Raw genomic sequence first — 27,999 nt, forward strand, 5'->3', positions numbered from 1 at the left:
CTGGAGCCACGGCTGGAGTTCCAGCCTGAAGTGCTGGAGCTGGGGCCAGTGCTGCCATCCAGCCCTGGGGCACAGGGCACAGTGGTGGTGAAGAACCCTTGCAGCTTCCCCATCGAGTTCTACTCCTTGGAGTATGACCTGCAGTACCTTGCTGAGGAGCAGGTAAAGAGAGGAGCTCTGCTCCCCACATCCACCTTGTGCAGCTTCAGGGCACTGCAGTGTTCCCAGCCTTGTGCCAGGGAGATGGAGACAGGAGGCAGGGCACAGCCTGGGGGGGTGGTGGTTCAGAGTTAGCCTCTTCTGCTGGCAGGCTGTGGAGGGGCTTGGCTGGTCCTGCAGTTGTGAGGAAGGCAAGAGGGGGAAGCTGGCCGGGGCTGGGGCTGGGGCTGGGGGTGGCTGGGGCTGGGGCTGGGGCTGGGGCTATGGCTGGGGCTGGGACTGGGGCTGGGGCTGGGGGTGGCTGGGGCTGTGGCTGTGGCCGTGGCCAGGCCGGGCTGGAGCTCCAGCAGTGCCTCCCAGGGGTGGTTTCTCCTCCCCATGCACAGATCCTGAGGGCGCTGGAAGGCTTCGACTGCCGCAGCACCTTGCTGCTGCCTCCTCGTGCCCCGGGGGAGCAGCTGCCTCCAGAGCTGCTGCAGCTGTCTCGGGGCCAGAAAAGGCTGCAGGACCAGCAGGCCAAGGCCAAGCCTGAGCAGCCCACAGCCCAGGACGAGGGTGAGGCTTTGCTCTCGGCTGTCCTGAGTGGGGGCTCAGCAGGGAGCCCAGCCCCCAGCTCTCCAGGGCCTCATTCTCTGGGGGTCCAGCAGTCCTCATGCCCCAGCTGGGTGGAGCAAGGCCCTGGTGAAACTGTGGCTTGGCACAGCCAGCAGTGCAACCAAAGCCAGCTCCTATCTGCCCTGCCTGGGGAAGCAATGAGGATGGCTCCTGGCAGGGGGGAGCAGGGCCAAGTGAAAGGCCTGGGCAATTTGCCTCAGCTTTGCCAAATGAGCCTCAGCTTTGCCCCAGCAGCTGCTGGGATCAGGGTGATGGGGAAGCTGTGCTAGGCAGGGCAGCACCGCTGCTGTCCTCTCTGGCACTGCAAGCTGAGGAGGCTCTGGGTGACCTCCTGAGGGCTGTTCTGGGGAACTCAGAGCCCAGCCACATCTGCTGCAGTGCCATTCCTCAAGCACCCAGCTCCTGGAGGAGCCCCAGATGGAGCCTCTGCCTTGGGACTGTCTCAGATGCTCCTTTCTGGCTTTGCCCTTCTTGCTCAGCAAGCTTGGCACCACGCTCCCATGAGGGCCATGTGGGCAGCTCATGGCAGGAGACCGGGCTTCAGTCCATTTGGGTGTTGCTGCATGCTCTGCTCTCCTCTTTCTGCCAGCCCATCCACTTGTGGGCACCTGGAGCAGCATCCAGGGCAGAGCCTGATCTGCACAGGCTTGAGAGGAAGGGCAGGGCGAGCCCATGGGTGTGCCATTGGCTTGAGCAGAGTCTCCTCTGCCGGGAGCCGAGGGGCTGGTGAGGATGAGGAGGATGACAGGAGGGCAGGAGGCTGACTCTTGTACCTGTGTGTGCACAGCAGAGCATCAGCAAAGCACCACTGGCACCAGGGAGGCCTCAGAAGAGCCGCAGGCCAGCCCAGTCCATAGGGTCCTGGCCCTGGGCAGCGCTGCGTCTGCCGAAGGAGCTGCAGCCCCACAGGGCAGGGGCATCGTGGTCATCGTCCATGGGGCACCCCTGGCAGGTAGCTGAGCTGCAGCCTGGGCTGTGAGGAGGGGGGAAGCAGGGGAGATGTGTCCTGGCGGCCCATGGCGCTGGCTTGAGCGGCTGAGGTGCCGGGAGGTGAGGCACGGCTCTGCCGGGCTGGCCCCAGGCCCTCAGCAGCTGCTGCCAGGGCTGTGGCTCCTCCTGTGTCCAGGCAGCTGGGCTCTCGTTCCCCCCAGGAGGGTGAGCCTGTCCCCATGGCCGCATGGCCTCACGGTGGCTGCCGTGCTCCACGTTGCCTTGCGGAGCGCTCCCCAGCCCCGAGCTGTGCCCAGCTGCTGCCCGAGGCAAGGGCAAGCAGCCCAGGGCAGGGCAGGGTCCGAGCGGTGCTGGCACAGGGCTGGAAGCGGCAGCCTGGGCGCAGGCTTGAGGTGGGCTGCAGCCCTCAGCTGCGTGGGGGCCTGGCAGAGCCTGTCCCCGGCAAGCCCTGCGGCCGCAGGGGTCCCCAAGCAGCCTCCCTCTCTCTGCAGGCAAGACGTCGGCAGCGGCCGCCCTGGCCAAGCACTACGGCGCCGCCTGCCTGTCCCTGGACGCTGTGGTGAGCGAGGCCGTGGCGGCCGGGAGCAGCGCGGCAGGGCGGCGAGCCCGGGAGCTGTGCAGCGCCGGCAGCCAGCAGAGCCCGCAGCAGCCACAGGATGGCCGTAAGGAGCCAGGCTGGGCCCGGAGCGGCGCTGCGGGAGCCCCCGGGGCTGCGCCTCTGCCGGCTCCAGAGCAGTGGCACGGCCCCGGGGGGCTTGGGGAGCAGGGCTGCGGCACGGAGCGGGGCAGAGCCCTTCCGAGAGCCTCTCTGGGCACTCAGGCTGCAGCCCGAGGGCTCGGGCAGGGGCACTCTGCCTCCTCTGCCCAGCTTCCTTTGCTGGGGCTGGGGCAGCCCCCAGCATCTTCCTGGGAGCTGTTCTCTTGCCTGCTAGCTCCAGCCTGGCCCTTGTGGCCACCAGCTGGGCTCTGCTTGGGCTGCTTTTGCAGTGCTCAGCTGGGAAGCTGCCTGGCCTGAAAGCTGCTGGCAGGAAGAAGGCTCTGGCTCCCTGCTGGGGTTGTCTCCCGTGGAGCTCTTAGCTCCATGGAGATGGGCAGCAGAGGTTGGGCAGTGCATCCAGAGCTCTGTGGCTTGCAAATGCACTGTCCCTGCCAGGGTGCCCACTGCTCTGGAAGGTGCCTGGCTGCTCCCCACAGCAGCCCCCTGAGTCCTCTGTGCCCTCTGCAGGCTCCCCGGGGTGGCGACGCTACTCCAAGGCCAGGCTCAGCCGCAGCCTGAGCCAGCCCAGCTCTGGGGACAGAGGCAGCCAGCACTCCCTCAGCTCACCAGGCCAGGCCAGAGCTGGGGCAGGCCAGAGGAAGATGTCTGTGGTGAGACAGCTTGCAGCAGAGTCCTCAGGCTCCCAGGTGAGGCCTGGCCTGCGCTGGCTGATGCCAGGGCCCTTTCCCTTCCCTTTGGGAGCTGTGTTGCCTGGGGCAGGGCTGAAGGAGGATCAAATGCAGCTGCTGAGCCAGCACTGCCAGCTCAGCACTGCACCCTGTCCCGCAGCACCCCATCTCTGTGGCTTTCCAGCGCCTCAGGGGTGGGGACTGCAGCACTGCCCTGGGCAGCTGAAGGTCAGGCTGGCCCAGCAGGACCCTTCCTGGCCCCACGCTGCCTGGGCCTGAGCTCCTGCTTGTCCTTCCTGTGCTGTGGGCTGCTGCCAGCGCTGGGGGCTGCTGCTCAAGGGCTGTGCTCTGCAGGCTTGTCCCCTGCAGCCTCTGGCCCACGCTTGCCTTGGAGTTTCTTGCTAGTGAGAGCTCCAAGGCCAGCAGCTGGGATTGCTCAGGGGGTTCCCAGGGGGCTTTCTGCTCTGGGGATGTTCAGTGTGCTGCTGTTCAACCCCCAGGGCTCCTCTGGCTCTCCTCTGGTCTCGGCGCCTCCGGCACAGCTGCGGCTCAGCCCCAGGGGCAGCGGCGTGGCAGAGCTGGGCCTGGGGAGCTGTGTGCTGCCCCAGGAGCTGCTGGTGGCCATCCTCTCCGAGAGGCTGCAGGTGCGTGGCCAGGGGGGGAAGGAGAGCTTCCTGCTGGAGAGGGCTGGGAGAGGAGGAGGAGTCCTGCTGTTGGAGGGCTCCTGGGCTCAGTACATTTGGGGATGACACCCAGCTGGGGGCAGGAGTTGATCTGCTGGAGGGCAGAGAGGCTCTGCAGAGGGACCTGGACAGGCTGGGCAGATGGGCAGAGTCCAAGGGCAGGAGATTGAACACATCCAAGTGCCAGGTGCTGCACAGTGGCCACAGCAACCCCAGGCAGTCCTACAGGCTGGGGTCAGAGTGGCTGAGAGCAGCCAGGCAGAGAGGGACCTGGGGGTGCTGGTTGATGTTAGGCTGAACATGAGCCTGCAGTGTGCCCAGAAGGCCAAGAGGGCCAAGGGCATCCTGGCCTGCATCAGGAAGAGTGTGGCCAGCAGGAGCAGGGAGGTCATTGTGCCCCTGTACACTGCACTGGTTAGGCCACACCTTGAGTCCTGTGTCCAGTTCTGGGCCCCTCAGGTTAGGAAGGAGGTTGAGCTGCTGGAAGGTGTCCAGAGAAGGGCAAGAAAGCTGGGGAGGGGTCTGGAGCACAGCCCTGTGAGGAGAGGCTGAGGGAGCTGGGGTTGCTTAGCCTGGAGAAGAGGAGGCTCAGGGGAGACCTTCTTGCTCTCTGCAACTCCCTGAAGGGAGGTTGTAGCCAGGTGGGGGTTGGTCTCTTCTCCCAGGCACCCAGCAGCAGAACAAGAGGACACAGTCTCAGGCTGTGCCAGGGGAGGTTCAGGCTGGAGGTTCTACACAGAGAGAGTGATTGCCCATTGGAATGGGCTGCCCAGGGAGGTGGTGGAGTCCCCATCCCTGGAGCTGTTCAGGAGGAGACTTGATAGGGTGCTGGGTGCCATGGGTTGGTTGATTAGGTGGTGTTGGGTGAGGGGCTGGACGTGATGACCTTGAAGGTCTCTTCCAGCCTGGTCTGTTCTATTCTGCTCTCTTCTCCTTGGGGGAAGCTGCAGATGCCAGCAGCTGGCAGGGCCCTGGGGACAGCTCAGAGCTGGGGACAGCTGCTTGCTGCCCTCTGCCAAGGGGCTTCACCCAGTGGCCCAGAGCTGCAGGCAGGGCACAGCTGATTTTGTCTTGGCCTTTCTCCACAGCTGAGGGACTGCTGCCAGGGAGTGGTGTTTGATGGCCTGCAGAGCCTCTGTGCAGGCAGCACGCTCTCTGCCCTCCTCTGCCTGCTCCAGGCTGTGGGAAACCGACCCCACATCTACTTTGTCAACCTGCTGCAGGACTATGGCTCTTGGCAAGCCAGGCAGGCAGCTGCAGAGGAGCGGGCAGGTGAGGCTCCTCATCTCCCTGCCTCCCAAGGCTTCTCCCCTCAGCCCTCAGCCCTGCCCAGGTGGAGCTGGCTCAGCAGCACAGCTGGGGAGAGGTGTTTGTAGGAAGCCTTCAGCCTCCTTCCTGCTGCCAGCACAGCAGGGCTGAGGCTGGGAGACTTCTCTCAGGCTGCAGCACTGAAGCTGGGGCCCAAGTGCAGGCTGCTGGGGCTCAGTGTCTGAGCAGCAGCCAGCTGTGCCCCACGCTGGGGCCTGAGCCCAGCAAGGCAGAGGAGCTGCCAGCCTGGCGCTAGCTTGGGGCTCTGGAGCTGGGAGCAGGGCTGGGAGCTCCCTGCTAGCTGCCGGCAGGGGGCTGGGCTGGGGCTCCTCTCGGCTCCCCCAGCACAGCTCTGCTGATGCTCTCTCCTCTGACCCCTGCTGCAGGCCGGGAGCAGGAAGCTGCAGCCAGGAGGGAGGAAGCCCTGCTCTGGGAGCTGGGGGAGGAGGAGTTTGCTGCCCTCCCGCAGCAGCAGCAAGCTCAGCTGGAGAGCAGGATCCGGCAGCTCCAGCGGCAGAGGAAGCAGAGGTCTGTAAGCCTTCTGTGGGGAGCTGCCCAGCACAGGCTCCCGGAGAGGTGTCCCTGCTCTGGGGAGCTGGGCTGAGCTCGGGGGGGGTCCGGAGGAGAGCCCCAAAGTGGCGATGCCGAGCGGCACAGGGGTGGTGCCTTCCCCCTGCCTGGCTGCCGGCAGAGGAGAGAGCTTCCTGCTGGGGGCTGAGAACATCTCCTGCTCCTGCTGGTGCCGAGGCCTCGGGCTCAGAGCCTGCTGCAGGCAGCTGGGCTCTGTGCTTGCCTTGCCCTCGCCCTTCGGAGGCTCTCTGAGTTCGTGGCCTCGGTTCCATCCCCTTCAGCCCTCCCTCCCCCAAGCAGGGGGGGTGTGCTGTGGGGCTGTGTGAGGCACAGCTGTGTGAGGCCAGAGAGCAGAGGTTTGCCTGGGTCACAGCTGGGCTCCAGCAGGACTCCTGTTTTGCAGGAGGGGAGCTCCTGCAGCCTCTGGGTGTTGTGACTGTGCTCTGGAAGGAGCAGGCTGTGCCCAGGGAGAAGGGCTGAGGAAGCCCAGGGCTGTGGTGGTGACTCTCAAGAGCTCTTTTCCCTTTGCCTCGCTGCAGGCTGCAGCTGGCTAGAGAGCAGCAGGAGCAGCAGCAGCGCTGCAAGGAGGCAGAGGAGCTGGAGCAGCAGGGCAAAGGCAAAGGGAAGAGAAGCCTGGTCAGGCAGGTGGGTGGCTGTGTGAGCAAGAGCCCTGGGCACCTTGCTGCTGAGCTGCAGCACTGCTGAGAGCCCAGCAGCCCCAGGCCCTGCTGGGCAGTCTGCTCCTGCTTGGGGCTGTGCTGGGAGACAGCAGCTGCTGCTGCTGCTGCTGCTGCTTCCCTGGGGGCTTTGCCACGGCCCTGTGGCTGAGCTGCTCTTCTGGGATCAGGCTGCCTCTGAGTCCTGGCTCCACACAACTGCAGGCATGCCCTGAGAAGGCCTGGATGGCTTTGCTCCAGCGTTTCTCCCTGCCCTGCCTGTGCCCTGCAGCCCTGAGCAAGGTCCCCTCTGGGAAGTGAGGTCTGCTCCTGCCTGTCTGGCAGGAGAGAGCAGCAGGGCCAGCAGCAGGGCCCAGGTGTCTCTTGCCAAAGAGTCAGGGGTGCTGAGCAGCCCAGAAAGGAGCCCCAGGGCCTGCCCAGGAGGAAGGAGGCCTCTGGAGTTCCCTGCTGGGCTTGGAGCAGCTCCTCAGTTGCTGCCTCCTCGTGGGTCTGGCGCCGAGGCCTTGGGTTTCAGTGGAGCTCCAGTGGGTGCCAGCTGCCTTCTGGCCTGGGATTTGTAGAGCACCTAGCACAGGTCTGGGGTGAGGCTTGGGCTGCTCTTGCCAAGATCTTCAGTGTCCTGCAGCTTGGAAATGCTGATGGCTTTCTCCTGCTCCTCCTGCCCAGAGCACAAAGACATCGAGCGGCAGCAGCAAGGAGGCCCCCGGCAGGCAGCAGAGCATCCCCAAGAGGAGGACCGAGAAGGGCTCTGCCCAGGAGTGCTCAGCCTCTGCTGCACCTGGCAGGGAAGAAGAAGAGCAGCAGAGCAAGCTGGGCCTGGCAGACAGCTGCTCAGGGGAGCAGAGCGAGCAGAGCTTGGCCCTGCGGTTCCAGAGCTACGAGGCGTCACGGCAGCATGTGGCTCATCTCTTGTCCTGCTGGGACAGGGTGCAGGGTGTCCCTGCAGAGCCGGGGGTGCTGCAGCCAGCAGGCCAGCAGCAGCCTTCCCCCCGCCTCAGGAGGCAGAAGTCTAGAAAGGAGCTCCAGAAGAGGCTGGGGGAGCGCAAGCTGGCCCAGCTGGAAGGGGAAGGTGCAGCAGGGGCAGGCGGCGGCCAGGCAGTCGGGGTGCCCTGCCTAGACATCGAGGTGCTGAGCTGTGCAGATGTGCTGAGCACCATCCTGGAGAGCAGGAGGCTGCCAAGGCCGGAGCAGGTAGAGCCCCGCGAGGCTCAGCGCCGGAGCCTGCCCCGGGGGGGCCCTGGGGCCTTGTGTCCCAGCGGGTGCCAAGGGCACAGAGCCTTGCCCAGGCTGCTGCTGCTGCCCCACAGCAGCCTTGTGGCTTGGCTGGGGGCAGCCAGGGAGTGCTCTCTGTGCAGGCCTCCTGCCTGCCAGCTGCTCTCCCGGTCTGGAGAGAAAGGTGGTGCCAGGCCAGCTCCAGGGCACTGCTTCCTTCAGCTGAGCCACTCAGAGCAGAGATTCCTCTGCAGGTGCCCCCTGTGGGCCCTGGCCCTGCTCTGGAGCCTGCCCAGCAGCCTGGGCTGGGGGTGGGGCTGTGCTCCACCTCCCTCCATCAGAGCTGACCAACAGCTGAGTGTCTTTCAGGAGGGGTGAGGATGGAGGTGCCGGGAGCATGACCGAGGTTTGCTCTTCTGCCTTAGGTCCTGGATGAGCTGGGCCTGGGTCCCTCAGGGCCCCCCCTGCCCCCCACTGCTTTCTACTCTGTGGCTCACTACCCAGCCAAGAGAGAGCTGCCTGTGGCAGAGGCCGACCAGCACTTTGTCCTCCTGCCACAAGGTGCCCCAGGGCCAGAAGAGGAGGCTGCTTCTGTGCGCACAGTGAAGGTGCCAGGGCTGGCTGGGGGCGGGGGGGGTGGCAAAGGCTCAGAGTGGAAGGGCAGTGAAGAGGTGCCAGGGCCCCAGGCCTGCAGCCATCCCTTCTGGCTGTCCAGAAGAGACAGAGCTCTGCTCTCTGCCCTGAGCACAGGGCAAGTCTGGGAGGGAGAGAGCCTCCCCTGAGGGGGTGCTGCCCCTGTGCTCTGCTGAGCCCCCCCTGCAGGGCTGGCTCTCAGGGCACATTTCCCTTTGCTCTCTCCCTTTGGGGTGAAGTTCTCAGAGGAGCAGGGAGCCCCAGGCAGAGGCCACTGGAGGGGGGCAAAAGCCTCCAGCAGCCAGGAAGCTGTGAGGAGGAAGCGGAGCTCTGGGGATGGCAGGAGAGCTCTGCGCAGGTCAGCCACGGTAGCCTCCATCCATCCCTCTGAGGAGGGCCGAAGGCCCACGGGCACTGTGCCAGCCCCAGAGAGCTGTGCCAGGTGAGCCGTGGGGGAGGAGGGATCCCTCTGCTTCAGGGCCAGCTTGCCAAGGAGGCTGCTGAGCCCAGCTCCCCCCCAGCAAGTGCCCAGCTCCTCCTGCTCTCCTTTGCTCCTCAGCAGTGCCTGAAGGTTCCTCTTTCCCTGCCAGGAGCAGCAGCTACCGCTGGGTAGTGCCTGCCCAGGGCCAGGTGGTGCTGCAGGTCCACTTCAGCTCGGCGCTGCTGGGCAGCTTTGAGCAGAGGCTGCACTTTGAGCTGCTGGGCACCAAGCGCCCCTACCAGCTGCACTGCAGGGGCAGCTGCCTGTACCCCACCATCAGCCAGGAGCCACGGTAAGGCTGGCCCCTGGGGCCATCCCGCTCTGCTGCCCCTGAGCTCAGAGCTGAGACTCTGCCCCTCAGCCCCTCAGCCCCCCAGCAGCTCTTGCTGTGCTTGGAGCTGGGCAGCGCTGCTGCTGCCTCGGCCAGCGCTCAGAGTGGGGGCTCTGGGAGCAGGTGGTGTGCTCAGAGCATCTCACAGCTCCTCACTCCCTGTGCCCAGGGAGGTGTTTCCTCGCTGCAGGCAGAGCAAGGCAGCTGAGGCCATCCTCTCCAAGGAGTATGTGCTGGGCACCAGGGTGTTCCACTTCGGGCCGCTGCTGTGTGGCAAGGCCAGGGAGCGGTAGGTGCTGCCCAGCCCGGCCGTGCTGCTTGCATGCAGGGGGGGTTGAGAAGGGATCTGCAGCACCTTGTGCTCTCAGGAACCTGCTCCCAGGGGCACGATTCAGGGCAGGCCCAGGCAGAGAGCTGGGGCTTTGGTGGCTTTGGAGGAGCACAGCTCTGGCAGCTTGAGCACCTAGCAGGCACAGGAGGCTTGGAGGAGCTGGGGAGGGATGGAGCTGCTCTTCCTGCCTGGGGGCTGCCTTGGTGGCCAGAGCCACGTGCTGCCTGCAGCCTGAAGGCAGCTGGGGGTCACTTGTCAGCCCCCATCTCAGCTTCAGCAGCTTTGTGGTGGTATTTCAAGTGCTGGGAGCTCTGTGGGCAGCCTGAAGGGAAGGCTTTCTCTGCTGATGGTTTGTGGAGCCTCCATGACTCTGCAGTGTCAGCAAGCCAGGATGGTTGGAGCTGTCAGCAGGGGACACAGACACCTGCAGAGCAGGAGAAATGGGCTTTCCACTTCCCTGATCCTCACTGCTGGATCAAGTCTGGCCTCAGAGTCTTGTCCCTGGAGCTGCTGCCATCTTCCTGCTCTTCACTTCCCTCTTTCCCTGCTTTCAGGGTTAGGAATGAAGTTTTGTCTGCAGGGGGGCTCTGGAGAGCTGGTGGCATTTGGACCCCCCAGGGAAGTGCAGTTCCAAGTGTTTAAAAGCCAGGAGAGGATTTGGCCAGGCTGAGGAATTGCCCTTTTTGCCCTTTTCTCTCCACACTCTGTCCCAGCCCCGAGCCAAGAGGCATTTGTTAACGCTGGGACTCCTCTTGGGAATCCCCCCCTCAGCCTCAGGCTCAGCCAGGAGCTGGGCCAAGGCAGTCTCCTGGCTGCTGTGGAAGAGAGGAGCTGAGCTCTTTCAAACCTCCTGTCCCAGCCTTTCTGGGAAGCCTGCAGGGAAGGCAAGCCAGCAGAGGAGGGGAGGAAGCCAGGTGCCTGCTGTGCTGCTCTTTGTGCAGGCACCTTTGGGGTCCTGGTGTGCAGAAGGCCTCTGGAGGTGGCCTGTGCACAGCTCTGGGATGGAGGCAGCAAGTGTGGGCTGGGCACTGAGGGAAGCTGGGAATGAAGGCAGGCAGCATGCAAAGTGCCCCTGGAGGTGAGGCTTTCTCTGAGGCTGCTTGTTGGAGCTGCCCTGCAGCCTTTGCCCCTTCTGTGGCCAGGTCCAAGGCTGTGCTGCAGGCTGGCAACCGCGAGCAGCTCTCCATCCGCAACGTCAGCCCCTGGGAGGCAGAGGTGCACTTCTCCTGGGAGCGGGGTGGCAGCAGGGGCACCTTCCTCTTGGAGCCTGCCAGCATGAAGCTGCAGCCTCATGAGAAGCAGGTAGGGGCCAGGCAGGTGGGAGCAGCAGCAGCAGCAGCAGCAGAGCCCAGGAGCCGTTGCTCCTGCTCACTGGAGGCTCTTCTGTGTTTCTCTTTGCGGGGCTGGGGCCAGGAGCTGAGCGTCTGGGCCTACCCCACTGCAGTTGGCCTGGTGGAGGACAGCCTCATCTGCCGCATCAAGGACAACCCAGAGCCAGTGGTCTTCCAGCTGTGCTGCCAGGGGGTGCAGGTGAAGCTGGAGGTCAGCCCCAGGCAGCTGCATTTCGCCAGGGTGCTTCTGCACAGGTCAGTCAGGCCAGGGGCACTGTGCCGGGGGTGGCTCTGCTGCAACTTGCCTTCCCCTCCCCTTGCCGTGTGGCTGCTGAGATGGGAGCCTGGCCAGCAGCCCTCTGGCTGCCAGCACTTGCCAGCCTCTTGCTCAGCCTTCCTTGCTGCCTTGGAGGTGCCAGGGCAGCCCCCAGCGCTGCTGCCCCGCTGCATTTGCATCTCCCCTGCTGGTGCAGAGGGAGCGGAGGAGCTGCTCTGGCTCTGCCTCCCGTGGCATCCCCTTCTGCCAGCCGGCTCTGCCCCAGGGCCTGGCCTCTGGGGCTTGTGGCAAAGCGCCGAGCCCGAAGGCTGGTTTCAGCGCCGTGGGGAGGGCTGCTGCCGGCGGCAGGGCTGCCGCTGTGCCCCCCAGCAGCTGGCACGGAGCCTTGGTGTCTCTGCAGGGAGCAGAGCAGGATGCTGCTGCTGCGGAACAGCTGCCCCCTGCCGGTGGCCTGGAGGCTCAGCGGGCTGGAGAGCCTCGGCCAGAGCTTCTGGGTGTCGCAGAGCCAGGGCACGGTCGGGCCCCGCTCGGAGCTGGCCGTGCAGCTGTGCTTCAGGGCCAGCAAGCCTCTGAGCGTGGAGAAGAAGATCCGCTTGGAGGTGAGGGCGCAGGGCCCTGCCTGGCAGCGCTGGGCAGAGTGCTCTGGGCCCTGCAGCCTGTGCCTGAAGGCCCAAGGAGGAGCCCTCAGCAGATGCCTTTGTCCCCACCTTGCCTGGGCCCTTAGCAGCAAGAGCCCCTGGCTGGAGGATGCTGCTTGGCAAGCTCTCAGTGCTGAGCAAGGGCTGAAGGGTGGGGGGCAAGAGGCTGGGGCCAGGCTTTGGCAGTAGTGCCCAGCAACAGGCCGAGGGGCAATGGGCAGAAAGCAGAAGCCAGGAGGTTCCAGCATCTGTGTGGTGAGGCTGCTGGAGCCCTGCAGCTGGCTGCCCAGAGAGCTTGTGGAGTCTCCTGCTCAGGCTCTTAAGGCAGAGCAAAGAAATCTCTGCCTGGGTTTTGCTGCCTGTGGTTGAGAGGCTGCCTTGCAGGGAGGCTGCTGTGTGCTGAGAGAGAGAGTTGGGTGTCATTGCCACCTGCTCTGGGACACCTTGTGGGTGCCTCCCAGGGGCTTTACACACAGCTGCTGGAGACAAGAGCTCCTCAGGTGGTGCCTGCCAGAAACACTGAGGAGAAGGACTCCAGCAGGGTTTGTTTCTTGGTGCCTCAGGTTTCAGATGCAGAAAATGTCCAGGGTGTGGTGCAGGTGGAGAACATCCAGGTCCTGGCCGAGGCCTACGAAGTTGCTCTGAACATCACCCTGCCTGAAGGTCAGTGGCTGGCCCCAGAGCAGAGGAGTTCAGATGGATTGCATGGCCTTGGCAAGGGGGGAGGGGAGGGGAGGGGAGTGGGGAGGGGAGGGGATGGGAGTGGGGATGGGAGGGGATGGGATGGGAGGGGAGGGGATGGGATGGGAGGGGAGGGGATGGGAGGGGAGGGGATGGGAGGGGACAGCAGTGCAAGCCTGGCACGGATCCATGACACAGGCCTCTTGCCAGCTGTGTGGAGTAAAGCCCTGTCAGGCCACACAGAGCTTTGCCTCTCTCATCTCTGGCCCTTGAAGTGTGCCCCTTCCTGTTGGTTTGATGTGGGGGCTTTGGAGCAGCAGGGGTGTGCAGAAGCAGCTGGCAGCTGCTGAGGGCTCAGCACAGCACATCAAGTGGTTGGATCTGTGCTTGGAAGCAGGGAGGTGGAGGCTGAGCTCCTTGGCTGCCAAGCCCTGCAGCTCCTCTCTCAAGAAGAAGAGAAAGGGCAGCAAAGGAGCCAGGGCAAAGTTGCAAGGCTGGCAAGTTGCTGAGCAGGGCTTGGTCCCAGCTGAGATCTCCAAATGTTTGTCTCCTCCCCATTCCCTCCCTCGCTCTGGGGGTGTCCTGCAGGTGCAGAGGGCTGCCTGGACTTTGGAGTCCTGAACGTCCTGGGGAGTGCCAAGCAAGTGCTGACCCTGAGGAACCAAGGGCAGTGCAAGCTTGCATACAGGTTGGTCCAGCTGCCTGCTCTGGGAGTGCCTGGGGCCACCACCTGCCCAGGCCTGCAGTCTGCTGCTCTGCATGGCTGGAGGCTGTTGCCCTGCTGGGGGTGGGCACTGGCACTGTCCTGAGCTCCAGGCTCCAGCCACAGCCCAGTTGCTCACAGCTCAGCAGGCAGCAGAAGGAGAGACCCAGCCCCTGGGCTCTGTGGTGCAGGAAGAAGAGTGTGGCCAGCAGGTCAGGGGACATTCTCCTCTGCCTTTCCTCTGCCCTAGGGAGAGCACATCTGGAGTCCTGGCTCCAGCTCTGGGCTCCCCAGTTCAGGAGAGACTGGGAACTGCTGGGGAGAGTCCAGCAGAGACTAGAGAGATGCTGAGGGGCCTGGAGCAGCTCTGTGAGGAGCAAAGGCTGAGAGCCCTGGGGCTGAGAGCCTGGAGAAGAGCAGCCCCAGAGGGGAGCTGAGCAATGCTCAGCAAGAGACAAAGGAGCTGTGGGGGGCAAGAGGCTGGGGCCAGGCTCTGCTCAGTGGTGCCCTGGGACAGGACAAGGGGCAGTGGGCACAAAGTGGAGCCCAGGAGGTTGCATGTGAAGAGGAGGAGAAAGTTGTTTGGTGTGAGGGTGCTGGAGGCCTGGAGCAGGCTGCCCAGAGAGGTTGTGGAGTCTGCTGGTGTGGAGAGCTTCCAACCCCCCCTGGGCACTGTGCTGCTGGGCAAGCTGCTGTGGGTGCCCTGCTGGAGCAGGGGCTTGGACTGATGATGCCCAGAGGTCCCTTCCAACCCCTCCATGCTGGGTTCCAGGGTTCTGTGCCCCTGAAGTCGAGGCCAGTCCCTGCTGAGCTCTGTTGCCCTCCTTCCAGGGCCAAGTCCTTTCTCTTCAGGAGACTCTTTAGAGCAGGATGAAAAGCCTGGGGGTGGAGGGCAGCTGGCAGCACTCAGCACTGCCTGGCTCTGCCAGGAGCTGGGGCTGGCCTCTTGCCTTTTGTTGCTTGTCACTGGTGCCATGCCCAGTGCTGGCTGTGCTGTTGGCCCCTGGGCTGCTCACTGCAGAGATCTTTTCCTCCCTTCCTCCTTCCTTCCCTGCCCAGGTTCAGGCTGCGTCCCGCAGGCCCCAGCACCCAGGACCTGGCCTCCCACTTCACTGTGCAGCCCCAGCAGGGCCTGCTGCCTCTCTCTGAGCGCCCTGTCGCTGTCCAGCTGCTCTTCCACCCTCAGAGGGAGCTCAGCATTGAGGACAAAGCCGTGCTGCTGTGCCAGGTGAGCTGCCTGGGGCGGGCAGGGTGAGCACAGCCGGGCTGAGGGGGGCAGGAGGACATGGCTCTGCTGGAAGGAGAGCTTCAGCTGGGGATTCTTCTCTCCTCTGTGCACAGCAAAGGCTTTCAGAAAGCAGCTGTGCTCCTTCCTCCCTGCCAGGGCCTGGAGGGGCCAGGAAGAAAGCTGGGGCCAGACTTTTGCCCAGGGCTGATGCTTTGGAAGTAGAAGAGGGAGATTGAGGCTGGAGAGGAGGAGCAGGAGGAAATGTTTGACACTGAGGGGGGAGAGAGCCTGGCCCAGGCTGGGCAGAGAGGGGGTAGCTGCCCCATCCCTGGGAGCGTTGCAGGGCAGGCTGTCTGGGGCTCTGGAGCACCTGCTGTGGTGCTGCTCAGCTGAGCAGCTGCTGAGGGCCTGCAGGGAGGTTGAGCAATGACTCTTCCAAGGCCTTCCAGGCTGGGCAGAGAGGCTGGAAATGCAGCTCTGGAGGAGGCCTCCAAAGCAGGGCAGGAGTTGCTGGGCGGCTGGGCTGTGCTGCCAGGACAGAGGCCGCTCTCTGCTTGCAGGTGCTGGAGCCCAGCCTGCGTGCAGGAGGGGAGCCCATGGCCAGCATCCCAGTGAGGCTCTCAGCCAGAGCTGTGCTCAGCCAGTACAGCATCAGCCCTGCGGCGCTGCTCGACTGCGGGGCCATGGCCAGCGGCACCAGGAGAGCCTGCAGCTTCCTGCTGCACAACACAGGCCTCCTGCCCTTCCAGTTCCTCATCTGCAGAGCAGACCAGGGGGCAGCTGAGCCCACAGAGAAAGGGTGAGAGAAGGCCTGCAGCAGCCTTCCTGCTGGAGGGGGCCCCACAGCAGGGCTGGGCTGTGGCAGGCAGGACACACAACCAGGCTGCGCTGTGCCTCCTGGCCTCGGCTTTGGCTTCCTGGCTCCCAGGCCATTGAGGGGCTGGAGTGTGGCCAGAGCAGGGCAAGAGGGCTGCTGAGGGGCCTGGAGCACATGGGCTGTGAGGAGCAGCTGAGGGAGCTGGGGGAGGGCTTCAGCCTGGAGAAGAGGAGGCTCAGGGGAGCCCTTCTGGCTCTCTCCAACTCCCTGCAGGGAGCTGCTTGGAGCCAGGTGGGGCTTGGTGATTTCTCCCAAGCGACAGGAGAAGAGGAAAAGGCCTCAGGTTGTGCCAGGGGAGGGTTAGGGCGGCCATGAGGAAGAACTTCTTCCCCTGGAAGGTTGTCAAGGCCTGGCCCAGGCTGCCCAGGCCAGTGGTGGAGTCCCTGTCCCTGTCCCTGGAGGGCTTTCAAAGCTGCTGCTGAGGGCCATGGAACAGTGGTGCCCTGGTAGTGCTGGGCTCAGGGCTGGACTGGCTGATCTGCAAGGTCCCTTCCAGCCAAGCAAGTCCATCTCCTGTGAGCCCTGGCTTATTGCCTGCCTGTGCAGCTGGCTTGTGAGCAGGGTGTAGAAAGAGGCCCCAGGATCCTCCTGGGGATCCTCCTGGCCCTGGGGCTGGAGCCCATCTGTCCATCAGCTGCAGGCACAGGTGGTGCAGGGGGCATGAAGAGCAGGAGGACTTTCCTGCAGGGGGAGGAAGCTTTGGCTTTGCAGGGGGGCAGGAGGAGCTCAGCCTGAGGGATGTTCTCTGCTCTCCCCTCTGGTGCACCCCAAAGGAAGTCCTCCCAGGCCCAGCGGAGGCAGAGCTTGGAGGGAACCTCTGCTGCAGCCAGGCTGAGCTGCAGGCAGGTGAGTGGCTGCTGCTGGCCAGCACAGGCTCCTCCACACTGTGCCCAGGCTGGGGGCTTGTCCCCATGGCGTGGGACACGCTCTGCATGCTGGGCCTGCACCTCTGCTTGGCTTCTTTCTCCCCTCCTGGGCTGTGCTCTGGGCCACGGAGTCCTCCCTGCCTGCCCTGGGCCCAGCTGCAGGCCGAGGCCTGGAGTCCTCCTTGCTGGGAGGCTGAGGGGGAGGCTGTTGGCCATCAGCCTCTGCTGGCTCTCTCTCTGCAGGCTGGCCTCACCCTGGGCATGTTCACTGTGTCCCCTGCCTTTGGCTGCATCCTTGCTGGGGAGCAGCAGCTGGTGAGAGTGGATTGCGCCGCGGGGCCGCCAGGGCCGTGCCAGGAGCAGCTGCTCATCGACATCAGCCACAGGGACCCCAGGGACAACCCTCTTGGCATCCCCTACACCCTGCTGGCCGAGTCCTGCCTTCCAGGTAGGTGCTGCCCACAGCTCCCTGGGGCCAGGCTGCTGCTGCTCAGCACCCAACCTCAGTCCTGGCAGAGAGCAGCCAGCCTGAGCCCGAGCTCCCCTCTCAGCCTCCTCGCAGGTTCTTGTCAGCTCCAGCAGTGGGAGAGGCTGGGAGGGCTGCATGGAAGGAGCAGAAGAAAGCCTTTGGTGCTCAGGGTGCCTGAGCTCCCTCCTGACAGGCAGCTCCCCTAGCCAGGGCTGGCTTTGGCAGCTGCCTGGGCAGAAAGGGCTTCTCCAAGGGCGGGAGAGGCCCCCAGGGGGCCCCAGGGGCAGCTCAGCAGGAAGCTTCTCCTTGCTCAGCCCTCCCTCTGCTCTGCTCCGCTCGCAGCCTTCGTGGTCGATGACATCGAGGCCATCTTTGAGGGGCACCAGATCTGCAGCAGCAGCAACCTCTGCCCAGGCCTGCAGAGAGGGCAGGAGCAGCAGGGAGTGTTCCTCACCGACCAGAGGAAGTTCCTCTTCCCTGACGTGCTGGTGGGGCAGCGGGCCACGGCGCGCTTCAGCATCTGCAACAGGAACAGAGTCCCCTGTGATGTGCTGCTCTCCATCAAAGCCAGCCCCAGGAAGGTAGGGACAGGAGGCCTTGGGCACTCTGCAGCCTGCCTGACAGCTGCCCTCTTCCCCAGCCTCATGGCTTCCTCTTGCCCAGGCTAGGCCAGCTCAGCTGACAGCTGGGCTGCATTCAGCGTGTCCCAGGCAAGGCTTTAGCTCAAGGCCCCTGGGTGCTTGGGGGGAGAGCTGGGGCCTTGTGAGCCTCTCCTGGAAGCACAGAGAGAGGAGGAGCTTGCCCTCAACTTTGAGCCAGGGCTCCCAGCAGAGCCTTTTGGGGGGGGCTCAGCCTCTTCTCCCAGGGAGCAAGTGCTGGGACAAGAGGCCATGGCCTCAGGTTGTGCCAGGGGAGGGTTAGGTTGGACACGAGGAGCAATTTCCTCCCCTGGAGGCTTGTCAAGGCCTGGCCCAGGCTGCCCAAGGCATCTGCAGGGGGGTTTCAAAGCTGTGGAGCTGTGGTGCTGAGGGCCATGGTTTGGGCTTGCTGGCAGCCCCCTGGCTCAGCCCTGCTTGGGGTTACCCCCCTGAGATGGAAGGAGCCTGTCCAAGGCAACAGGCAGGGGGCCAGGCTGCCTGGGGCTGCTCCTCCTCATCCATGCATGGCTGAGTCAGCAGCACCTGGGGAGGAGCTTCCTCCTAACACCCTTCTCTTGGCTCCCCAAGCTGAAGAGCCGCCCTGGCCAGGTGTTCCAGGTGGATCCTGCCCAGCTGTGTGTGCCCAGCTGCTCCCAGGCCTTTGCCACTGTCACCTTCAGCCCACAGAAGGTGCAGAGGTACCAGTGCACCTTTGAGGCCTGCCTTGATGCTCAGAGAAGGTAAGTCACCTCAGGAGAGCTTGGGAGGGAGCTTCCTGACGGCTTCTGGCTCTTGGAGTGGCCTTGGGCAGAGTGCTTAGCACCCCAGCAGGGAGGGGTTTGGAAGGGACCTCTGGGGCTCAGCCAGCCCAACCCCCCTGCCTGAGCAGGGCCCCCACAGCAGCTTGCCCAGGACCCCAGGGTGCAGGGGGGGTTGGACTCTCTGCAGAGGAGACTCCCCAGGCTCTCTGGGCAGCCTGCTGCAGGGCTCCAGCAGCCTCCCACTCAAGATCCCCTCTGGGGCTGCTCTTCTCCAGGCTCAGCAGCCCCAGGGCTCTCAGCCTCTGCTGCCCACAGGGATGCTGCAGGGAAATCAGCAGCTGTGGCTCTGAGCTCCAGCAGAGCAGGGAAGGCAATGTCCTGCTGCAGCCTGCAGCAGGGACTGTGAGGGCAGTGGGACATTGACCCAGGCTGCCCAGAGAGGTGGGAGCTGCCCCCTGCTCAGCACCACTGCAGCTCAGGTTGGTTGTGGCTCTCAGCAAGCTGCTGGAGCTGCAGCTGTCCCTGCTGCCTGCAGGGGCTTGGGCTGGATGAGCTTCCAAGGTCCCTTCCAAGGCAAAGCATTGCAGGCTTCTGTGAGCCCGAGGAGCCAGCAGGGGGTGGGGGACTCGGGCAGCAGTGGAGCTGTGCAGCTCCAGCTGAGCTGGAGCTTGCCAAGGACAAAGGATTGGCTGCAGTGGCTCTGTGCCCCGAGGCAGCTGCCCTTGCTGCCTCCTTGCTGCTGTGCTGAGGAGGTGATCTGCTGGATCTCCTGGGGGGCACGAAGAGCTCTGGTGCTGAAGGAGCCATTGGCTCCCCTCTGACAGAGCTCAGCTCCTCTGCCCTGGGCCCCCTGTGTGGCCTGGGCCTGCCCTGCCCTGGCCCAGCCCTTGAGTGGCTGAGCTGGGGCCAGGTCCAGCAGCTTGCTGCCCTGAGGAGCAGCTCCTTGGAGATCAGCTCCCTGCTGGGGTCACTGAGTTGTGCCTCTGGCTTGGCCACTTCCTGCCGCTCCGCTCCTGCTGCGGGAGGAGAGGAGCCAGGGGGAGCTGTGTCCTGGGGGCCAGGAGCCCCAGGCAGGGCAAGGGCAGCAGCTGGCCCTGGCCTCCCTGCTTGCCAAGTGAGCAATGGCTCTGCTGCCCCTCTCCTGCAGCCCTGCAGCAGGCAGAGCACAGAGCCTGAGCTTCGAGGTCAGCGGCGAGGGGAAGGTGCCGGAGGTGAGGGTCCTGCGCCCGGCGCGGAGGGACAGGAGAGGGAACCCCCTGCTGCTCTTCAGGAAGCTGCCCCTGGGGGCCTGGGAGAAGCTGCCCCTGGTCCTGCAGAACTCTGGCCCTGTCCCTGCCCAGGTGAGCAGCTGCTGAGGGAACTCTGCTCGGGGAACAAGGCTGCTGCTGGGGAGGAGAGGGCCCAGCGCAGCCGGGGGGGTGGGCAGGTGCCCCACGGCTCTGCAGGTGCCCTTGGAGCCCAAAGGAAAGCCTTGGCTTGTGCTCAGAGCCCCTCTGTGGCAGGAGGACGACCTCCTGAGCCTCTGCTGTGGCAAAGCAGTGGGCAGAGGCCTGTTGCCAGCAGCTGCCTCCAGGAAGGTGCCCTCAGCCCTTCCCTTGTGTCCTCCTCTCCTTGGCCTCGGCTGCTGCTGGCCTTGCCGCTCCTGAGCCAGCCCTGGGGCTTGTGCTGCTTCCTTGCTCCCTGCCTCAGGGAACAGCCTGGGAAGGGGCCTCAGAAAGTCTGCTGGAAGCCCCTGGCTGCCTTCTGCTTGCCAGGAAGGGAGTTCCTCTGAGAGAGGCTTTGGAGGGGCAGGGCTTCCCCAGGCTCCCTTCTCCCCTTTTGGCTGGGCTGGAGGTCATCCTCCTGTCCTGCTGGCACTGGCTTGGCTCTGCTCCTGCTTTACCAGGCTCTGCTGAGCCTCACTTGTGGCTTAGTCCCCTTGTGCTCCTCACTTTGGGCCCTCCTGTCCTGCCTGCTGCTGTTTCCATCAGCTCCCAGGGGCTGTGGAGCCTTGGCTTTGGTCTGGTTTCACTCCAGCCTTGTGCTCAGAGCTGTGTTGGAAGGGGGGCAGCACCCTGGGCTCCCTGTGGTGGGACAGCAGCAGCGTGGGCTCAGGCCCTGGGCCATGCTGTGCCCACCCCAGTGTGCTCCTGCTCTTTTCCCAGGTGCTGCTGGACCTGCTGGATGAGGAGGGAGCTTTCTTCTTGAAAGCCAGGCCCAGCACCAAGTGCCTCTACCAGGCTGTGGGCATGGAGGACTCTGCTGGAGAAGGTGAAGTCCTGGAGCATGAGATGTGCTCACCCCCCCAGGGAGAATTCCTCTCCTGCTGCTGGCTTGGCCAAGCAGCAACCAGCTGCTGGCCCTGGGCTGTGTCCTGGGGCTCTCTGGGCTCTTGCAGAGGGACTCTCTGCAGGGTTGCTTTCCTTCTGGCAAGCTCTGGGAAGTGTTTCTCTTCCTCTGGACATGGGGGCTTGAGTCCTGGGGGGCTGTCAGCACCTCAGTGGAGCATCTGAGCTCTCTGCTGCTGCAGGTGGGGAGTCCCCAGCCTGGCAGGAGGCAGCCCCTGAGCCCACAGCCAGCCAGCCAAAGCCCAAGGCACTCTCTGGGTCAGCTCTGCTGAAGGCAGGAGCTGGCTGGCTGCAGCTTGAGCCAGAGCTGAGTGCTGAGCTGAGCTGAGGGCAAGCAGCAGGGAGATTGCTGCTGGGGTCCCAGCCTTGTGAGCCTGGGAGGAAGGTCTGGGAGCATTGGTGAGGCAGGCTGTGCCTAGAGGCAGCTGGGCTTGAAGCTGGGCTCCCTCTTGTGCAGCATGGCAATGTTTGCAGTGCCTCACCTGTCCCTGCTGTCCATCTCTGTGCAGAGAGGAAGCTCCACACTGCTTCCCTGCTCCTGCAGTGTGGGCAGGCAGCAGAACTGGAGGTGCTCTTCAGAGCCAGCCTGCCCCAACGCCTGGAAGGGAAGCTGCAGCTGGCAGTGCTGGACAACCCTGCTGGGGCCAGCACCATCAGGCTGCTGGGGGCAGGCTGCCAGGAGGACTTCAGCCTGGACAACATCCAGGGGCTGGTGGCAGACAGGGAGGAGGAGAACCTCCCTGAGAGCAGCCTGGAGGAGGACAGCCTGGAGGGTAAGAGGAGAGGCTGCCAGGCCGGAGCAGGGCACAGGAATCTCCAGGGCTGGGCTCAGGCTGTGCCGGCGCAGGGCTGGCCCAGATTTAGCAGCCAGCTGCTGTCCCCTGCTGGAGCCTGCAGAGCAGCCTTGCTTGGCAGCCCCAGGGAAGCTGGCCTGCCCAGGCAGGAGCTTGCAGGCCAGCAGGGAGGGCTCCCAGAGAGCAGCTTTGGGCTGAGGACCTCTGCAAGGAGGCCTGCCAGCCCCCGGGGTGCTGTGCAGAGCACAGCTGATCCTCTGTGTCCTCTGGGGGTGGACTGCTGCTGGCTAAGGAATTGCTCACAGCCAGAGGGCAGTGATCAGCAATGTCCAGATGGAGACTGGGGACGAGGGGTGTCCCTCAGGGCTCCATGCTGGGCCCAGAGCAGCCCTGCAGAGAAGGCCTTGGGGGTGCAGAGGGTGAAAGTCTGCCCAGGAGCTGCCCCCTGAGCTCACAGCCCAGGCCCAGCCACGTCCTGGGCTGCAGGTGCCAGAGGAAGGAAGGCTTGGAGAAGGCAGAGCCCTGAGTGTCTGTGGGGTAAGGGGGCAGCTGGGTCTGCCTGCACACTGAGACCTTTCTCTCTCCCTGCCAACAGCTGCCCCAGGGCACCACATCCAGTTTGGGGCCTGTGCCCTGGGCACCCCCTGCTCCGTGACCTTCAGCCTCACCAACCGCAGCAGGGAGCAGGCCCTGCGCTTCCAGTGGCTGCCTGAGGCCCCCTTCCACTTCTGCCCCCAGGTGAGCCTGGCTGTCTCTGCCCCCCTGCTGCCCAGCCCCTGCCTGGCTGTCTCTGCCCCCCTGCTGCCCACCCCCTGCCTGGCTGTCTCTGCCCCCCTGCTGCCCACCCCCTGCCTGGCTGTCTCTGCCCCCCTGCTGCCCAGCCCCTGCCTGGCTGTCTCTGCCCCCCTGCTGCCCACCCCCTGCCTGGCTGTCTCTGCCCCCCTGCTGCCCACCCCCTGCCTGGCTGTCTCTGCCCCCCTGCTGCCCAGCCCCTGCCTGGCTGTCTCTGCCCCCCTGCTGCCCAGCCCCTGCCTGGCTGTCTCTGCCCCTCTGCTGCCCAGCCCCTGCCTGGCTGTCTCTGCCCCCCTGCTGCCCACCCCCTGCCTGGCTGTCTCTGCCCCCCTGCTGCCCAGCCCCTGCCTGGCTGTCTCTGCCCCCCTGCTGCCCAGCCCCTGCCTGGCTGTCTCTGCCCCCCTGCTGCCCAGCCCCTGCCTGGCTGTCTCTGCCCCCCTGCTGCCCAGCCCCTGCCTGGCTGTCTCTGCCCCTCTGCTGCCCAGCCCCTGCCTGGCTGTCTCTGCCCCCCTGCTGCCCACCCCCTGCCTGGCTGTCTCTGCCCCCCTGCTGCCCAGCCCCTGCCTGGCTGTCTCTGTCCCCCTGCTGCCCACCCCCTGCCTGGCTGTCTCTGCCCCCCTGCTGCCCAGCCCCTGCCTGGCTGTCTCTGCCCCCCTGCTGCCCACCCCCTGCCTGGCTGTCTCTGCCCCCCTGCTGCCCAGCCCCTGCCTGGCTGTCTCTGCCCCCCTGCTGCCCAGCCCCTGCCTGGCTGTCTCTGCCCCCCTGCTGCTCACCCCCTGCCTGGCTGTCTCTGCCCCCCTGCTGCCCAGCCCCTGCCTGGCTGTCTCTGCCCCCCTGCTGCCCAGCCCCTGCCTGGCTGTCTCTGCCCCCCTGCTGCCCAGCCCCTGCCTGGCTGTCTCTGCCCCTCTGCTGCTCACCCCCTGCCTGGCTGTCTCTGCCCCTCTGCTGCTCACCCCCTGCCTGGCTGTCTCTGCCCCCCTGCTGCCCACCCTCTGCCTGGCTGTCTCTGCCCCCCTGCTGCCCACCCCCTGCCTGGCTGTCTCTGCCCCTCTGCTGCTCACCCCCTGCCTGGCTGTCTCTGCCCCTCTGCTGCTCACCCCCTGCCTGGCTGTCTCTGCCCCCCTGCTGCTCACCCCCTGCCTGGCTGTCTCTGCCCCCCTGCTGCCCAGCCCCTGCCTGGCTGTCTCTGCCCCTCTGCTGCTCACCCCCCTGCCTGGCTGTCTCTGCCCCCCTGCTGCTCACCCCCTGCCTGGCTGTCTCTGCCCCCCTGCTGCCCAGCCCCTGCCTGGCTGTCTCTGCCCCCCTGCTGCCCACCCTCTGCCTGGCTGTCTCTGCCCCCCTGCTGCCCACCCCCTGCCTGGCTGTCTCTGCCCCCCTGCTGCCCAGCCCCTGCCTGGCTGTCTCTGCCCCCCTGCTGCCCAGCCCCTGCCTGGCTGTCTCTGCCCCCCTGCTGCCCAGCCCCTTCCTGGCAGCTTCCCAGGAGCTACTGGGGAGCCACCAGGGAGCAGTGAGAGCTCCTTTCAGTGCCACCCAGGAGATGCCCTCCCTGGTTTGCTGGGGCCAGAAGAGGCTCCATGCTGTGGGAGGTGGCATCCTGTGGTGCTGTTCCTCCCTAGCAAAGCCCAGATGAATACTCAGTCAGATGCAGTTTCACACAGTCCCAGCATGCTGGGGTTGGAAGGGACCTCTGGGCATCATCAGTCCAAGCCCCTGCTCCAGCAGGGCACCCACAGCAGCTTGCCCAGCAGCACAGTGCCCAGGGGGGGTTGGAAGCTCTCCACACCAGCAGACTCCACAACCTCTCTGGGCAGCCTGCTCCAGGCCTCCAGCACCCTCACACCAAACAACTTTCTCCTCCTCTTCACATGGAACCTCCTGGGGTCCAGTCTGTGCCCACTGCTCCTTGTCCTGTCCCTGGGCACCACTGAGCAGAGCCTGGCCCCAGCCTCTTGTGCCCTCCCCTTTAGCTCTTGCTAAGCTTTGAGAGAACCTCTCTGGGGCTGCTCTTCTCCAGGCTCAACAGCCCCAGGGCTTTCAGCCTCTCCTCACAGAGCTGCTCCTGGCACTGCTGCTCCCCACCCCCACAGCCTGCCTGGCCTTGGCAGTGATCCCAGGTTGGTCTTGGCTCTCTGCTTCTCCCTAGGTGGGGCACCTGCATGCTGGCTGTGCCAAAGATGTTACAGTCACCTTGCAGTCAGCAGTGGAGGTCACCTTCCAGAGGCACCCTGTGAGGTGTCTCCTGTCCAGGATCTGCTTCCAGCTGCCCCCAGAGGAGGTCCCTGACTGGGACGACCGCCTGGGCACCCTCAAGTGGGTGGATACCACCAAGGCCCCAGGTGCCAGCTGGCCTCTCAAGAAGAAGGTGAGAAGCACAGCAGCCAAAGCTCCCTGAGCTGCCCCAAGAGGAGCTGCTGCTGGCAGCAGATCTCCCTCTCTGCTGGCCAAGAGCTGCTCTTCCTCCTGGCAGTGACTCCATCCCTGAGGGGAAGCAGCAGAGTGTGTGAGAGGGGAGGAGGCTGCTGGGGGCTCTGAGGGCTCAGCCAAGGTGGGGAAGTCTCTGACAAGAGAGGCTTTGGCCACAGGCAAAGCCTAAGCCAAGAGCTGAAGTGTTGCAGCCTGTGTTGGGTGGGAGCTCACAGTTTTGAACACATTTGCCCAGCCTGCTGCAGCTTGGAAGGGCCCTCTGGAGCTCACCCAGTCCAAGCCCCTGCTCAAGCAGGGCACCCCCAGCAGCTTGCCCAGCAGCACAGGGGCCGGGGGGGTGGGGAGCTGTGCAGAGAAGGAGATTGCACAACCCCTCTGGGCAGCCTGCTCCAGGCCTCCAGCACCCTCACCCCAAAGCCTCTTCTCCTCCTGGGTGCCAGTTTGTGCCCATTGCCCCTTGTCTGTCCCTGGGCACCACTGAGCAGAGTCTGGCTCCAGCCCCTTGCCTCCCACCCCCTGCCCTCCACTTGAGCTGTTGGTCAGCACTGAGCAGATCTCCATTCCCTGGAGGGCAGATCTCTCTCTCTGGTTCAGTGCCTTTGCACTCCCAAGGAGTTCAAGCCCCTGCTGCTTGCTTTGGGGTGCAGAGCAGCAGCAGCAGCACTCTGCTGTGTGTGCTGAGCAGCTCCCTGGCCCCTTGGGGCTGAGCTCTGAGCCTTGTCTGCACCAAGCAGGGCAGCAGAGCTGGCCAGGCTTCTGGAGAACAGGGCTGATGCTTGGCCTCCACAGGCATCCAGGTCTTTCCCAACCCAACCCTCCTCTGCTGTTGGCTGTGGGCTCTCTGCTGGGGGGATCTCAGCAGCAGCTCCTGCTCTGCCTTTCCTGCTTGTCCAACACACTGCTCTTGGCTGCTGCCTCTGCCCCAGCTGCTGAGCCATTGTCAGACCTGGGCCCCAAAGCTTCTTGCCCAGCAGAGGGACAGCACCCAGAGACTTCCCAAAGGAGTTGGTTCCCAGCCCCCAGTGCCCTTTCCCAGCCCCCAGCAGCGTGGCTGATGCCCCACAGGAGACTTCTCTCTGGGAAATCCTTGCTCCTAGGACAGGAAGGAAAAGGAGCTGCTGGAGCTGCTCCTTCTTGGGCTGCTCCAGCCCCAGAGCTCCAGGAGGGAAACTGACTCCTGCAGGAGAGGCTGCTGGCTTTCTAGGGGCCAGGAAAAGCAAGGTCAGGCCCTGGGAGCCAGGGGCAGTCCCCAGGGCTGTGTTTGCAGCGCTGGTGGCTTTGGCCAGCAGGTGACCCCCAGCCTCCAGCAGTAGGCTCTCCTGCTGCCCTCTCTGGGGGCTGAGGCCTGGGGATGGCCTTGGTGGCCCCTGGGTGTGGCTGCTGCTGGAGGCTCCCTGCTCAGCCTGGCTCTCTGGGCTCTGCTCAGTGACTCTTCCCTCTTCTCTTGGCAGGTGCTGGAGCCAGAGGCAGAGCCAGCTCACACTGTGCTGGAGGGCAGCAGCCGCGAGGTGCAGCTTCTCCTCAGCGCTGTTGTCACCGGCGCTGAGCTCCAGCTGCCCCCAGAGGAGCTGGGGAAGCCTTCCTCTGCCTCCAATTCAGAAGATAAGGCTCCTCAGGGTTGAGAGGCAGGATGACAGAAGGAATTAATTCATTTTATTCATCATAATTTCCCTGCCCCAAAGGTTAATAAACTTCGTTCTCATTTGTTTGGGCTCGGGGATCCGGTGGGGAATCCCTTCCCCAACACCTTGGTAACGCTAACGATGTGAACACTGTAGAGAGAGGAAGGATTCCCTCTAGAGTGACTGCCCTCCTGGTAGCAAACTCAAAGCTGAAGGGAGAGAGGGTGGTGGTGAATGGTGCCACAGCCAGCTGGCAGCCAGGCACCAGTGGTGCCCCCCAGGGATCAGTGCTGGGCCCCATCCTCTTTAACATCTTCATTGATGATCTGGATGAGGGCATTGAGTCAGGCATCAGCACATTTGCAGATGACACCAGGCTGGGGGCAGATGTTGGTCAGTTAGAGGACAGAAGGGCTCTGCAGAGGGGCCTTGCCAGCTGGACAGATGGGCAGAGGCCAACAGGATGGCATTCAACAAGTCCAAGTGCCAGGGGCTGCACTTTGGCCACAGCAACCCCATACAGGGCTACAGGCTGGGGTCAGAGTGGCTGAGAGCTGCCAAACAGAGAGGGACCTGGGGGTGCTGATTGACAGCTGCCTGAACATGAGCCAGCAGTGTGCCCAGGTGGCCAAGAAGGCCAAGGGCATCCTGGCCTGCATCAGGAAGTGTGGCCAGCAGGAGCAGGGAAGTCATTGTGCCCTGGGCTCAGCACTGCTGAGGCCACACCTTGAGTCCTGTGTCCAGTTCTGGGCTCCTCAGGTTAGAAAGGACATTGAGAGACTTGAAGGTGTCCAGAGAAGGGCAACAAGGCTGGGGAGAGGCCTTGAGCACAGCCCTATGAGGAGAGACTGAGGGAGCTGGGGTTGCTTAGCCTGGAGAAGAGGAGGCTCAGGGGAGACCTCATTGCCCTCTCCAACTCCCTGAAGGGAGGTTGTAGCCAGGTGGGGGTTGGTCTCTTCTCCCTGGCACCCAGCAGCAGAACAAGAGGACACAGTCTGAAGCTGTGCCAGGGGAGGTTTAGGCTGGAGGTGAGGAGAAAGTTCTTCCCAGAAAGAGTAATTTGCCACTGGGCTGTGCTGCCCAGGGAGGTGGTGGTGTCCCCATCCCTGGAGGTGTTCAAGAGGGGATTGGATGTGGCACTTGGAGCCATGGTTTAGTTGTCAGGAGGTGTTGGGTGCCAGGTTGGACTTGATGATCTCAAAGGTGTTTTCCAACCTCACTGATTGTATGATTCTATGATTTCCTCAGCAGGGCTGGCAGGTGGCAGGGCTTGGCACTGCCTTTGGGTGCAGCCCAGGCTCTGTCACCTTGCACAGAGAAATCCTTCCCCCTTTCAAGGCCTGCAGTGAGAGATGGAAAGGAAGGAAGTTACTCTGCTCCTGCCCCAGTCAGGAGCTCTAATGTCTGCACTCTTTTATAATTCAAAGTGATGCTGGTGATTATCTTATATTCCCTTTCTCTGGGAGATACATTCCCTGCCTCTGCTGCTGGGTGAGGGGCCAAGGATCACAAGCTCACAGGATGCTAGGGGTTGGAAGGGACCTCTGGAGATCTGCCAGTCCAAGCCCCCTGCCAGAGCAGGAGCAGAGAATCCAGCACAGGTCACACAGGAACACATCCAGACAGGGCTGGGAAGGCTCCAGAGAAGGAGACTCCACAACCTCTCTGGGCAGCCTGCTCCAGGCCTCTGGGACCCTCACAGTGAGGAAGTTCCTACTCATGTTGAGCTGGAACCTCCTGTGCTGCAGTTTCCATCCATTGCCTCTTGTCCTATCCCAGGGCACAACTGAGCAGAGCCTGTCCCTGTCCCTTCCTTCCTGACCCTCAGCTATTGATAGACGTTGATCAGATCCCTCTCAGCCTTCTCCTCTGCAGACTAACCACCCCCAGGGCTCTCAGCCTCTCCTCCCCAGGCAGTGCTGCAGTCCCTTCAGCAGCCTTGCAGCCCTCCCTCAGACTCTCTCCCAGCAGATCCCTGTCCCTCCTGAGCTGGGCAGCCCAGAGCTGGATGCAATATTGCAGGTGAGGTCTCAGCAGGGCAGAGCAGAGGGGGAGGAGAACCTCCCTGGCTGTGCTGGCCACACTCCTCTGGATGCAGCCCAGGGCCCCCTTGGCCTTCTTGGCCCCCAGGGCACATTGCTGTGCCATGCAGAGCTTGCTGCCCACCAGCACTCCCAGCTCCTTCTCCTTGGGGCTGCTCTCCAGCAGATCCCCTCCCAACCTGTGCTGCTGCA

The 27,999-nt window shown here is 64.3% G+C and overlaps 1 protein-coding gene across 1 annotated transcript; it reads left to right on the forward strand.

Annotated features, from left to right (window-relative positions):
• Window positions 1-243: 243 nt before the first annotated feature.
• On the forward strand, window positions 244-25,819 carry LOC137457927 (hydrocephalus-inducing protein homolog). The gene is made up of 27 exons (XM_068169675.1): window positions 244-261; window positions 546-714; window positions 2,217-2,387; window positions 2,951-3,129; window positions 3,612-3,755; window positions 4,883-5,066; window positions 5,489-5,630; window positions 6,212-6,317; window positions 7,016-7,540; window positions 7,987-8,169; window positions 8,434-8,636; window positions 8,785-8,967; window positions 9,176-9,295; window positions 10,480-10,639; window positions 10,751-10,923; window positions 11,346-11,544; window positions 12,147-12,246; window positions 12,853-12,952; window positions 14,027-14,195; window positions 16,182-16,386; window positions 16,750-16,988; window positions 17,634-17,785; window positions 18,954-19,146; window positions 19,951-20,056; window positions 20,643-20,906; window positions 21,523-21,665; window positions 25,595-25,819. The coding sequence occupies exons 1-27, from the start codon at window positions 244-246 to the stop codon at window positions 25,763-25,765; spliced, it is 4,701 nt and encodes a 1,566-aa protein (XP_068025776.1). The 3' UTR covers window positions 25,766-25,819.
• Window positions 25,820-27,999: the final 2,180 nt, after the last annotated feature.

Source organism: Melanerpes formicivorus, unplaced genomic scaffold (assembly GCF_026170545.1).
Source record: "Melanerpes formicivorus ecotype bairdi unplaced genomic scaffold, bMelFor1.0.p_v2 SCAF_210, whole genome shotgun sequence".
In the NCBI taxonomy this organism is placed as follows: domain Eukaryota; kingdom Metazoa; phylum Chordata; class Aves; order Piciformes; family Picidae; genus Melanerpes; species Melanerpes formicivorus.